General features: G+C 45.5%; 2 protein-coding genes across 2 annotated transcripts; both read right to left on the bottom strand.

The window, feature by feature from the left end:
- Positions 1-12,166: 12,166 nt before the first annotated feature.
- Positions 12,167-12,646, bottom strand: Tmem239 (transmembrane protein 239). Its single transcript, XM_028754179.1, has one exon. The coding sequence runs from the start codon at positions 12,620-12,622 to the stop codon at positions 12,167-12,169; it is 456 nt and encodes a 151-aa protein (XP_028610012.1). The 5' UTR covers positions 12,623-12,646.
- Positions 12,647-13,258: 612 nt separating this feature from the next.
- On the bottom strand, positions 13,259-14,046 carry CUNH20orf141 (chromosome unknown C20orf141 homolog). Its single transcript, XM_028754054.1, has 2 exons — positions 13,633-14,046; positions 13,259-13,549 (listed from the first exon to the last, which is right to left on the bottom strand). The coding sequence occupies exons 1-2, from the start codon at positions 13,788-13,790 to the stop codon at positions 13,312-13,314; spliced, it is 396 nt and encodes a 131-aa protein (XP_028609887.1). The 5' UTR covers positions 13,791-14,046; the 3' UTR covers positions 13,259-13,311.
- Positions 14,047-14,138: the final 92 nt, after the last annotated feature.

Raw genomic sequence — 14,138 nt, forward strand, 5'->3', positions numbered from 1 at the left:
GAGAAGCTTCCAAGTTCAGGCGAGAGACCAGTTAGCACCCCATTGGGTGCAGTGTTCAGTGAGAACAGAGCAGACACTGGTGGACAGGGTGGCGGCAGAGGCACTTGTCCATGAGGGCGACAATGGTCAGAGTTGAGTAGTGAGGACCCGTTACATTTGAATTAGAGTGGAGGGAACAGAATTCTGGGTTCATTTTTGTTCCTGCTAATGAGAGAGACCTTTGAAAAGGAAAACATCCTACTGAAAAGAAAACAGAAAAACTGATCAGCAAAATGGATTTTGGTTAACAATAAGGGCATTGTTAACATAGGAGGGTGATAAGGAAGTGGTCACAGACAATGTGAGTTAATAAAACCTTTGGAGGGGACAAGAGACTTGCAGAGGCACCAACACAGTGGCCAAAACAAATGTATGAATTCTTTTCTTCTGAACAAGATTAAAAGGGGACAAAAATTAAAAGCTTTTTTTTTTTTTGGTTTGTTTCTACAGAGATAAGAATTTTGATAATTTTCCTTGCAGAAATGGATTTTTTTCTTTTCATCATCAAAAAGTCATTATTAGGGCAATCTTCTTCAGCTACAGTTTGTCCAGTCCTTTGTCACTTTCTCCATTTCCTTACAGAGACTTTTTTATCTTTGACTCTCCAGTGTTGGAGAAAACTGTACCTATATTGATTTCCAGGGAAAAAACTTGAGTTTCTAGCCTTATGGGCTGGCACTATTCTATTCTGATGGGCTGGCACTGTTCTAGTCTGATGGGCCTTCGGTGTTAGTGGCTGACCTGTCCTGCGAAGGGCCATATCACCTTCCCTCCTGAGCCTTTCTCAGCCTTTTCTACTTGTTTCTTGAATTCTGGGCTTAATTCTAGAGCTCACACTGTATAAGCAACCTTGAGATGGGTGTACTTAATACTGTGTACATACTTCCTCTGTGTTCTTAATTTCTACCCCATTTTACTCTTGACTTCCCATGCCCCAACCCTTTTAAAAATATTTTCTTTTAGCCCTTTAAAGTTTTTTGAAATAAGATAGTCTTTACACTTAAAATCTATCCTAAGAAGAGTAAGGAGATCTTATTTTGGCTGTCATATAATTGAAAAGTTTAAAAGAAAAAAAGCCTTATACATGTCATCATTTACACTCAAATTATTCCCTGGACTTTGTTTTGAGGTGTAAAAATGATTAAAGCTTAGGTTGCCCCAGTATAAAGGCCCACTATTGGCTAATCAGGACAGAACTAAATTTTCATTGTCTCTAAAATGTGATCCACCCTGCCTCGATCACAGAACCAAGATTCTTTCTTTCTTCCTTTCTTTCTTTCTTTCTTTCTTTCTTTCTTTCTTTCTTTCTTTCTTTCTTTCTTTCTTTCTTTTTTTTGGTTTAGTTTTTCAAGACAGGGTTTCTCTGTGTAGCCCTGACTGTCCTGGAACTCACTCTGTAGACCAGGCTAGCCTTGAACTCTCGAACTCAGAAATCCGCCTGCCTCTGCCTCCCAAGTGTTGGGATTAAAGGCGTGCACCACCACCGCCCGGCCAGAACTAAGATTTTCTAATGATAGGTCCAGTGTGAGTTTCTGCACATTCCAGGACGGGAGGGAAAGCAGCACAAGCCTGTGAGTCCTGTGGGAAGGGCTGCTTAAGCTGTGTGTGTGTGTGTGTGTGTGTGTGTGTTTGTGGTAGTGTGGTGCAGCACCTGTGGAGATCAGAGGACAACTTTGTGGGTCTTCACCTTTATGTGGGATCCAAGGATTGAGTCTAGGTTGTCAGGCTTGTGCAGCAAGCTCCTGTACCCACTCATCTACCTCCGTGACACAAAATTCTTTTAAGTAAAACTATTAGTTTTTCCCTACTTTGATGTAAACTGAAAGTTTTCCAATGAAAGTGGACTACTGCCTTGTTCTTGTGGAGAATGTATGGCCATCATGTTGAGGTGTATCCAGACATAAAATAGTCAAAGTATCCTTTCTCATAACAAGAAAATAGACATTCTTAAAAAAAAAACAAAAAACAAAAAAAACCTTTCTCCTAAAATCAGCCATAGGCCTAAAATCAGCAATAGGCCTGTCATACATGTATACTAACACCAAGTCTTGGGTCTCAGTGGAAAAACATCGAAACAGATGGCTATAAGCTAATGTAAACAGGCAGCTTTTGTGGAAATTTACAAGCCTGAGTAGTCATAGACCTTGTAAATAGGTAGCCTGGGCAGACAATACCAACTTAGATAAGGACAAGCGAGTCATACGCAGAGTCATAGTGACTTGTCCTCTGAACCTTCACTCAGCTGATAACCAGTTCTGATGATATCTGTATTCCTCCTGATCACCCACACTCCAGTGTCATTCCCTTCCCCACATCCTGCCTTTCTGTGTTTATAACCCCTGTGTGAATGAATTACGATTTGAGAAAAAATAAATTATAAAAAAAAACTTTCTAGGATGTGATTATCATATTTAAAGTGTACAGTTTGGTGAGTATATCTGTGAAATTAGAAATTATTTTATAGTTTCCCCCCTGTCTCCTGCCTACAGCTTCCTTATATTTCATATTAGTCCCAAGCACTTGATACTGATGTGCTTGAGTTTTATATGGATAGAATCATTTGATAAACATTCTGCTTCATCAGGCTTTTTCATTTAACCAAATGAATAGGATTTAAAATTCATTCCAGTTTCTAAATTGATGTGTGAGGTTTGTACATATAAAATATGTGTGCTGCCTGAAGTTTGGAAGCTCTCCTAACCAAAGGGCATCCATTCATCAAGACGAGATTAAGCTGTCTCCTGTGTAGTTCTTAGTTTATGCAAACAAGGATTCAGACACAGTGGGGATCATTTTGAGTCACCTTTGACTGGATCGTTTAAAATTAGAAAACAGTTGTGTAAAGTGTGTTTGGGTGCACAGGTGCTTGTGTACATGCATTTGGAGGTGAGAGGTCAACCAACAGTGGTGTCTTTCTCTGGTTTTCTTTCTTGAGATAGGGTTTCTGGGTAAACCTGGAGCTCACTGATTAGTTCACTGGCTTCTCCCCATTGCAGCTTGAGGGATCCTCTTGTATCTGCCCTTGTACCCTGCACCCCATCCCATGCTGGGACTACAGATGCATGCCACCATGCTTGGCTTATACTGGGTCCCAGAGGCCCAGACTGAAGTGCTTTCATGGTAGCACTGTACCAACTGAGCCATCTCTGAAGCCCTGTTTAATGAATATTTAAAAAGAATTGTCTGAGTTTTCACTATTAAATACATTTTAGTTTACTGTTGAGTTTTGATGACTTTACCCAGTTAAAAAATTTTCTGTCTAGACCATGAATGGATAAAAAATAGTAAAATGGGAAATGGATAGATGAGTCAGTGGTGGAGAGCACCAGTACCCATGTGTAGCTCACACCAGCTATAATTCCAGTCCCAGGAATCTGATGCCCTCTTCTGGCCTCTGGCACCAGGCACGCACGCACACACACACACACACAGGTATATATGCACACATTGGCAAAATGCCAATACACAGTAAAAATAAAACCAAAACTTTCGAGTTAAAATCAGACTAATGAAAGGAACTGAATACTTGCCCCAAAAGTCAGAAGCTATCATGTCTACTGTCACCACTTCTGTTCCGTGTCAGAGGTTGGACAGCAAGACAGCTTACTGACAGATAACAGATTATCTATGTAAAAAAATCTAACGGAAATTATTTTAAAAGGTAATCTAGTATTAAGTGAATGTACAAGTTAGTTACAGTGCACACAGGAAGACTTAGCCTCAAAGATATGTTTGTTTGGCGTCAGTAAGATAGCTCAATAGGTAAAGATGCCACCAATACTAATGACCTAAGTTCAATGTCTGGAGCCCATACAGTGATGTACATGACTGCTCCATGATACGGTTAAGGTTTTTATTATAGATATGAGAACAGCTACAAGCATCTGGAAAGAGTTCAGAGCAGAGAGAGAAGTTGACCAGCGATGGCGAGGGCTAGGGAAGTGGGAGACAGGGAAGGAATAGGGGGACTTTGAAGTGTATAAGTAGGGACTAACAGTGTGGAGACTGGCACGGGCTTTGATATGCAGCCACAGAAGCATGTCAGTGGAGCCGTATGTCCTTTTGCCAGAGGTAACGGAAATGATTCCTTTCGGTAGACAGGATCCCTCTGTGAGCATGCATGAAGGCATAACACCTGTACACACAAAGGATAACATTTTTAAAATGTAAACACAAGTTAGTAGAGGATAGACTTAAAAAGTGGAGAAATCACTGCAGAGCCATCTGAAGAAAATGCATTACAATTTGTAATTTGTACCACATAAATATTAGCTGGAAATAGCTCATAACCCAAAATGTAAGACTTTAAATGACAAATCTAGAGGGAAATAGTTGGAAGCCTATTATTGGACAAAGATATTCTAGATTTAACACCAACAGCATAATATATATAAAAAAAATTTTTTTTTTGAGACAGGGTTTCTTTATGTAGTCCTACCTGTTCTGAGGGCTGGGATTAAAGGCTTGTGCCCCCATGTCAGGCCCGTAAAATAACAGTTTGATATGCTGTTGACAGTACTGTGTGGTCCAGAGAATGATCTGTGAGAGTTTATTAACTATAGAGGCAAGTGAAAATAAAAGAATAAGTATTGAGCTAGGGAGGTGCTCAGTGGTTAAGAGTACTGTCTGTTCCTCCAGAGATTCTGCAGTTCCTAGGACACACAGGGTGGCTCGTTCTGACTCCAACTCCGAGGGTTCTCATGCCCTCTTCTGGCCTTTGTGGGAACAAGGAAAGCACATGTGTAGAGACGTACATGCAGACAAAACACTCCTATATATAAAGTCATCAAAACAACAGTTTAAACGAGTAAGTAACAAGAGCAACTAGCCCAGGCACAGCGCACGCCTTTAATCTCAGCACTTGGGAGGCAGAGGCAGGAGGATCTCTGTCAGTTTGAGGCCACCATGGTCTACATAACTTACATGAGTTTCAGGACAGCCAAGACTAAATGGAGGGAGGGAGGGAGGAAAAGATGGGGGCGGAGGAGAAGAGGAGGAGGAAGGGAGAGAAGGAGGAAAAGAGAGTAAACATCAGATTGGGTGCTCAAAACGCCCCACAGAAATATACTAGAAAAACCTCCTTAAGGCAGTCAGCTAGATTCCCAAGGGGGCATCCAAGTGAAAGAATAAACAGCAACAGAGACAATGTCTTAAAGTCAGGCACAACATCCAGCAGAAAAAACCTGCTGGGAAAGTTGAGGCAATTCATTGGATTCTCAGTTGAACTTTGTATAGATGAGTTCCCCATGACTGAATATGTGGTTCTCTCCCCTGCTGTAGACAGTATGTCATGGAGGAACATTAGTAACCTCTGTTGAAAATAGTTTGCCCCCTAGATGGAATCCCAACCCCCTGGGTAGCCTTAGCCACTACTGAACTTTTGTGGCCAGAGCCACAGATCTCTTGAGCACCAGATTCCCCACAATGGCATTTTGGGTCTCTCCATGGGCCAGGCCACCTTGATGTGGAGTAGATACGTTAAGCAGTTTTGCAGTTCTCATCCCTTCCTGTCACAGAAATTAGAGGCCATCTACCCTCACACAAAGGGAAGTTGGAAGACTTTTTGAGACAAATATGCTCGGGTCTGAAATGGGGGTGGAGGAAGGGCAAACCTCCTTCCAAAGACAGCTTCTTGGTGAACTCAAACCAGTGTAGTTCCTTGTACCTGTATTTCATTAAAATGCAAAACTTCTGTTCTCCCAAAGGCTGTGAAGAGAAGGCAAGCTGTAGCTTGGGAGAATGTATTTTTAAATCAGAGTATCTGATAAAAGACTTGATTCTAGGATAAAGAAACACTCCTTTGTCTAGTTTAGAATAAGTAACTCAAAGTCCAGTAAATTTAAGGGAGTGCAAACAATTTGAACACTGAAGGAAAGAAGACAGAGCGTAAATAAACATGTCAGCAGATGTTCAACATCTGCAGCCACTAGGAATAACCCAAATATAAACCATAATGAGGTAGCACCATTACTGCTGGAATGGCTAATATAGAAAAGATCATACTGTATGATCCGGCTGTCTCATTTGTGTTTACCTACACAAAACAGAAACCTGTTCATGAAGACTTCACAGTTGTAATTACAAAAACTGAAAATGACTGAGGCCCATCCACCAACAGGTGGGTTAATAAATTTGGTGTATCACCCATTAGAATACTCAGTTATTTTAAAAAGTGAACTATTGGGCTGGGAGGACAGCTCAGTAGTGAAGTGCTTGTCTTGCAAGCATAAGGACCAAAGTTTGATCACCAGAATGCACATAAGAATGCTAAGTACTGTGCTAGGGAGACAGAGACAGACAGATCCCTGGGGCTGGCTGACCAGCCATTCTAGCCTAATTGGGGAGCTCAGGCCATGAGAGACCCTGTCTCACAGGATATAGTTATTCTTGAGGCTTATTGCATGGCCTCTGAGCATGCAGACATACAATGTGAAACATTGATGCACATACCAACATTTTCTATTTAGGGGAGTCAGACCTTTGAAGGCAGGGAAGAAGCTATGGTAGAACTCACATGCTAAGTTAATCTGTTTTAAAACAATTCTATTGCAGTATCAGAGATCAAACCCTGGGCGTCACATGTCTGCAGGGCAAGAGCTCTACCATGGAGCCACATTCCTAGCCCTAACATTTTTTTAATTATTATTTTAAGATGAAAAATACTTGAAAGGTGAGATATAAGTATAAAGAAAGCAGAAGTTTCTACAAAATATAAATGGAGACGTTGACTCAGCTGAAAAAGATGTTTTACAAAGTTAATTGTATCCAGATTCTCACCAAAGAAAGACACCCAGGGCCAAGCCAGAAGTTGGAATCCTGGCGGTCCCAGGATTCTCAGAAGAACCTTCCAAGCCTTAGGTTTCTCTTGCTGGGGTGCCAACTGAGGATTTAGGAAAGTAAGTGAGGCGGCAACAAAGCTGTCATCCTGATGGTGGTAGACCTGATATTTCTTCACGTCCCCCCATTTCTGTCCCGTTCACCCCAAGACCGGAGTCCAGGCTTGCGGAATCCTGCTCACCCTGGGGGACTCTAGCCAAGGCCAACTTTTCACGGCCAGAGCCATAAATCTCCGCCAGGGGGCGCGCCTCACTACATTGAGCACCAGATTCCCCGTGCTGCTGCGATTTTGAGCCTCTCTGGTGGTCCAGGGCAGCAGTCTTTCGCCTTGTGGGAAGGCGATGTCGCCCATGGTCTTCGTATCCCAGGCTGGGCTTGGGATTTTCTTATCAGTGTCAGGTTCCTCTCCACCTCCTTCTACACAGTTTGCCAGCTGCCCTCACTATTCCCTCTCCACTTAGCCAAAGGGGATTTCTAGAGGCCACTCTCTAGAGCAGGTGTCCCATCACCCAGGAACACAGGCACTCCCCTCCACACCCCATTCCCCGCCAGCGATCTTCCCCGTTTTGTACAACTGAGCCCGCCCAACAGTGGTCAGCTCTTGATTATGGCCTTCCTTTCGACCTCGCTGTGCAGATTGCCTCCCACTCCTGGATAGTGAGGTTTTCTCACTCCTCACTTTGGCCAAGGGCCGGTCACCCTTGAGCATGCACTATAGAGTCTAGTCTTGTCACACTAAGCCTTGTAAGTTTCTCAGGCACTGCCTGTCTTCCGTCTAGGGACGCCTTTCCTGCCTGTCCTTAGCCGGGCATGCTCATTAATGAGTGCCAGTTGCTATCCTTCCCCTTTGACCATCTTTAGAGATCCTTCTAGGTCCTCGGTTATATTGCATGCATCTCCCCCCCCCCCTCACTATCAAGTTACTATGGTACTATACTGGTATGAATCAGCTGAACTATACCTGACCCATTTTTTTCTGGGTAAAAATGGTCAAACCGTTGGTAGATATCAGCTCCTCATTCCAACACCATCAGAAACAAAACACTGTGAGTGAGATGAGGAAGGGCAGGCAAAAAATATTCACCTAGTGGTTTGGGACATCAGGTCAATTGAGACACCTCTTTCCTCTTGGCTCGATGGAAGAGCTTGGATCACGTTGACCCAGTGTGACTGTTTTCCACTGGGTTGCATTTTAAATCATTTCAACCCAAAGTGGATGGGTTGCTATACTTTAAGAATTTTAGGGATTATTTTGACTTTTGGTTTTTGTTTGTTTTGTTGAGACAGGGTTTCTCTGCCTTAGGTTTCTCTTGCTGGGGTAGCCAACTGAGGATTTAGAAAAGTAGCCTGGCTACTTCCTAAAGAAAAGACAGCCCTGGCTGTCCTGGAACTTGCTCTGTAGACCAGGCTGGCCTTGAACTCACAGATCTGCTTGCCTCTGACTCCCAAGTGCCAGGATTAAAGGCGTGTGCCACCATGCCCAGTGTTTTCTTTTCTCAAGGTCTCATGCCATATCTCACTCCCATATGCTAGGGCTAATCATACGTGCTGTTCTGTTTCTTGGTGTTTTTGCAAAAAGAAATATTATGCCACTATATGTTTTAAACATGTGCAATGTGAACTGTGTTTTATACTAAGATTTCAAGACTGGTCCAAGTAGCTTCTCTGTCCCTTCTATTGCCTTCCTTGTCATGCTTTACCCTCTCATGGCCACCACCAACACAGTACAGTCCTCAATCATATGCCCTAGGCAGTGTGTCACAAACACCTGTCACCTTGGAGTCTTGGAAAATACAGTCTTGCCCTAGCTCAGCAGATCTAAATGGAGATGTAAAATCTTTTTTTTTTTTTCAGATGTAGTCTCATGTAATCCAGTCTGGCCCCAAACTAGATATGTAGCCGAGGATGGCCTTGAACTTTTGCTCCTCCTGAGTTCACTTCCCAAGTGACAGGATTACAGACAAGACCTTCCATGCCAAGTTTGTGTTGTGCTAGGGATCAAACCCAAGGCCACATGCTGAGCAAACTACTAAAATGAACCACATTCTTAGCCCCCCTGAGTCTGCATTTTTAATTTAATTTTTTATATGTATGAGTGCATATATATATATATATGTATGTATATATATATATATGTACCACATGAGTGCCTGGTGCAGGCAGCGTCATCTGATCCTCTATAATTGAAGTTACAGATGGTTGGGAGCTGACATGTAGGTTCTGAGGACTGGACCTGGATCCTCTTGCAAGAGCAAGTGTTCTTAACTGCTGAGCCATTTCGGCAGCCCCACAGAGTCTCTATATAGCTGAAAAGCTACAGGATGCCTAGACTGCACTGTTTGGAACCACATGGCAAAGAGCAAGGCCCTCAAGGACCTCTGTGAGAATTTATTTGAGTTTCTGGGTTGTAGAATATAAGAACCTCTAATTTGGTAAGGATTGCCTGTCTGCACTCCTGTTTCACTGCATTGCCCCACCCCACAGCAGCAGGTCAAGAGGGCAGGACATGTATTTTGATTGTAGGAGAGGTGAAAAGGCCTTTTTTGTTCTCACCTGCATTTCATCCCCTGAATATGGTATTAATACCTCCTCTTCTTTTAATTAGAATGGCCTAAGGTCTCTGGAGTGATGTCTCTGGCCAGTGACTATGGTCCAGGCTAGACCTCTTCTTAGTCTGTTCCCACCACAGACGACTCTGAAGCCTCAGCGATCTAGCCATCTAGACGCACTTGACTTAACACGTCACTAGGCCTCGCTTCCTCTCTAACAGGAGCCATAGGATTTTCATTAAGTTGTATTTTCTCCAGTCCATATGATTTTCTCTTTACTAGCCTCTTAAAGTGCTCTGGGACACAAACAGCCTGGCCTTGGCACTGGTGAGTGCTTATCCTGCTCCTAATAAAAATCAATCTCTCTCCCTCCCTCCTTCCCTTCCTCCCTCCCTCCCTTCCTCCCTCCCTCCCCCCCCTCTCTTTCTCTCTCTCTCTCTCTCTCTCTCTCTCTGTGTGTGTGTGTGTGTGTGTGTGTGTGTGTGTGTGTGTGTGTGTGTGTATACCATTAGGGGCTAGTTCAGGCACTTCACCTTACAAGCCAGATGCCTCAAAATCTATGTCTTTGTTATATCCAGGTAGAAAATGAAGTTCAGAAAGACTGATCAGGGCTAGGAATGTAGCTCGGTTGATAGAGTGCTTGCCTAAGATGCAGGAAACCTTGAATTTGATCACTGGCACCAAATAAACCAGGCATGGGAGCATATCCCTGTAATCCTAGCCCTTGGGAGGTAGGGGCAAGAGGATCAGAAGTTCAAGGCCATTCCCAGCTACATAGTGAGTTTGGGGACATTCTGAACTACATGGGGTGGGGGGCAGATGGACAGGCAGACAGATGAGGAATAGCTCATTCATGGAGCAAGAATGTGATAGTCCTGGCATTACCGCAATGGTAACCACAAAGCTTCAGCATCCCCATGTCTAGCCTTGGCACATGGCCACACTGCAGGGGGAACTACAAAGAGAAGGACTGGCTTGGGGTTTTAGGCGCTGAAACTATCGACCAGTATGAAGATGTCTTCCAGTAAAACGGAGTTCTAAAACTGTGGCAGGTTTTGGCCAAAATGAACCATGACTCAAGGTGTATGAGTGTTTAGATGGCAGAAGAGTTTTTTTCTGCCTAGAGCTTCAGAAGCAGTGATTTTAAGGTTAGCTATAAAACAGATAGATCCAGGAAGCAGCAGGGATTGGGTCGAGGGCAGGAGTGGATGGACACTGAAGTCTGAGCCTCAGCTGTGGGCAGATTGTCTAACATGTCTGCCACTTTACTTGGTAACTGATACTCACAGCTTTGTGTGGAAGGCTCAGCGATAGGTAAATGGCCAGACTCCAGGGAAGTATGGGTGGTCAAAGCCCTCTGATGGAAGCAGTCTGCTTAATCAATTCTGGAAATCCCTGAGCTATTATTTTCCCACTCACACAGCCTTGCACACATTTCCTGGCACCAGGCTCCAGCTTAAACTGTTGTACAACCCATAATTCAGTACCTGCCTAGCCTGAGGCCATGGGACACATAGCCTTTCACGTTTCATCACACTGTCCATAATGTGTCAATTTTTTAGGGCTGGGACTCCATACATGACAGAGTTTTTGTGGAAGCCTAGCTTCTGAATCAAAAGGCCTTTTGAGCTTAGTGTTCTTGGAGTCAAAACATCTTCACTGCTGTTTGCCCCTACAACATACTTTTCATAAAACCAGGCATGGTGGCACAAGTTTTAATCCCAGTACTCTGGACATAGATAGAGACAATAGGATTAGAAATTCAAATTCATCCTCAGCTAAATTGTTCAAAGCCATCCTGGGCTTCATGAGACCCTGTTTCAAAACAACAACAAAAGCAACATATTTTGCAAATAGATACTGACTTTTGATCAAAATAACTCCATGAAAACATTGGGGCTCACTTAACACCAAGGCTCAAAAGTAGTGAATTGGCCAAGATATGGGTGGCTGAAATAGGACTTTGATTTTTTGTAACAGGCCTGGTGGCTCTTTAAAAAAAAAAGAGTATGGAGAGTGGAGTGTGTGCTTGTGCACAAAGCCTTGGGTCCAGTATACACACACACACATATACATACACACACACACTTACACACACACTCACACATATACACACACATGCACACACACACAGACACACACAAACACACACATACACACACACTTACACACACATATACACACACATACACACATGCACACACACACAGACACACACACACAGACACATACACACACACACACTTACACACACACACTCACTACCATGATCGGCCTCTTTGGCCTCTTTCCCATTTCTGGGAGGTGAGTGAGGTGAGATTCCCCAGCTATCTTTCTGACAGTAAGACCCATTCCAGAGTGTGTGCTCCTCCTGGAAGTAGAAAGAGGATCCGTGACAAATCCAGCCAAGTCCAGGGGTGTGTAGGTGGAAACGCTCAGGAAGCCTGAAGCTGGGAGGGCTGAGGTGATGTGACAAAAAGATTCTGCCAGGAAGACCACGTGATGTTACCACATCCACACGGGTGCTCTCAGTGGTTTGTCCAAGCTCTTGTCTTGCTAAACTGTCTGTCCTGTTCCTGACACCAATGTGGGTTTAAGGTAGATGCCCAGAAGCCAGACCCCACTTGTGTGTGTGATTGAAGGTCTGAGGTCTGTTGAAGTTCCGCTGCCCTCCCTCCCCACGGGGCTCAGGCCCTAGGCCAGGGCTCAACAGACACAGGCAGTAAGATGGGGTTGCCCTTCTATTGGTCCAAGTCCTGAGTGTAGCCTGGGTGAGTCATGGAGGTGAGGAGGCCCACGAGGCTCAGCAGTGTGGAGAAGAGTAGCAGGAAGGAGGCAGCGAAGAGCAGAGCAGGCAGGGCACTGAGGACAAGCAGCAGGATAGCTGGCAGCAGGTGGCTCCACATCACAGCCACCACGGGCCATAGGGAGCTCAGCAGGTGGGAGCCCGTGGTGAAGAGTGCATGACATAGCATCAGTGCCAGCAGCAGGTAGAGTGTCCCTTCCAGACCCCATAGCATACGCTGTAGTGGTTGCCGCCAGCCTGATGTATTCCACCACTGGGTCCAGCTCCGAGGTATGTGGCATGCCCACCAGCGCACCCAGTCCTGACGGATGACCCAGGCTGACCAGGGCACTGCCCGCTGGGGCCCCTCGCCAGCCCCGATGATATCCGTCTCCACTCGTGGCTGCTGCATCACGGCTGGTGCACCTGTGGACGGGGCCAGGCCAGCTGCAGGAGCAGCCCTGGAGATGCCCAGGACCTCTGGATAGGTGGGCATGCAGGGGTCAGGAGGATACTAGCATGGGCAGGATTGGGCTTCGAACTGGGGCCTAAGACTTACCTTTGGGCAGAGCCACCTAAGTCATGGTGTTTCCTGTTGTGCCTAGGCTGGCCTGGCAGACAGGTCCCAGTCTTACCCTCGCTCACCCCACCGTCCCCAAAGGAGTGCATTATGACCCGGGCTGGGGTGGGGCCCAGCCAAGAGAGGAGCTATTGCATAGTGTGAGAGTCACTTATGTCCTTTACTCAATGGCCCCTCCAGGCTGGCAGGACAGCTCAGTAAGCCTTACGGATACCATTCTCCTTGCTTGTAGGAAGCCTTCCCCACACCTGTCCCTCCTTGATGGCTGCCTCCAACTTCGTGGCTGGAGTTGATTGCTGTAACTACCCTTTTCTCTGCCTTCTCTTAATGCCCTCACCCTCAGATCCAGTTGTCAAATGTCCATATTATAGAACTAGAAGGCCCTGAGGTTCAAGCTGAATATAATGGACTATTCTATCCTTACTACACCACTTTACCCTCATGTAGCTCAGGATGGAGAAGAAATCTGAGAGCAGATTGGATGATGTATTTTTAGAAGGCATTCAGCTTTAGGAGGGCTCTCAGGCCCAAGGATGGATACAGAAAGCTAGGCCCAGCATGGCTAAGGGTATACCAGAGCCTCCCAAGATCAGGCCCAGGCCCAGGAACAGCAGGAGCAGTGCATCCTGGAGGCTGAGCAGTCTTGAGACTGTCCCTGCTGGGGAGAGGGGAGCTGCTTGCTGTCCTGGACCCTCACCAGCCCCCTGGCTCTGACCCACTGGGAGAAGTCTGTGTCGCGGCAGGTTGCAACCTGTGGACCTGTGGAGAGAGAAGATGGCAGCTTGAGGCAGTTGCTTATCTGTCCCTGTGCTTGCAACACCTACCTGACAAGTGACACTTACCCATGGAACAGGTCAAAAACGAGGAAACTGGTCAGCAACAGCAGCAGCAGGGCCAGGCCAGCCGTTGAGAAGATGGTTTGAATTGTCACTCCTAGTGCCCCCAGCCCTAGGATACTGTCCAGAAGCTGGGCCTGGCTGAAGTCCCAGGGGACACACATGGCTCACTGACCCTACTCAATCCCTCTTCAGTATCCAGACCCCTGGGAGGGAGTAGGATGGACCTAGAGGAGCTTCGGGCATGGATAAGCAGAGGTGCGTCCTGGGGTTGTTAGGAAGACCTAGTGCTAGGAGATTAGGGATCAGGGAAGGGAAGAGGGCCTTGGCATACACTCAAGGGTGAGCTCACTGAGTGAGGAACTAGCCTCTTTGGGGATCTCCCTCCCCCAACTCCCACCCCACATCTTCACCAACGCTCCTCACCTCCTCCCACTTGGGTCAACCATTCTAGATTTGGACACCCTGGGGGGCATTGTGACCTATTATCAGGTAAGACCTTGAATTAAGGA

The sequence above is a fragment of the Grammomys surdaster genome, unplaced genomic scaffold, assembly GCF_004785775.1.
Source record: "Grammomys surdaster isolate TR1022 unplaced genomic scaffold, NIH_TR_1.0 129, whole genome shotgun sequence".
Classification (NCBI taxonomy): Eukaryota; Metazoa; Chordata; class Mammalia; order Rodentia; family Muridae; genus Grammomys; species Grammomys surdaster.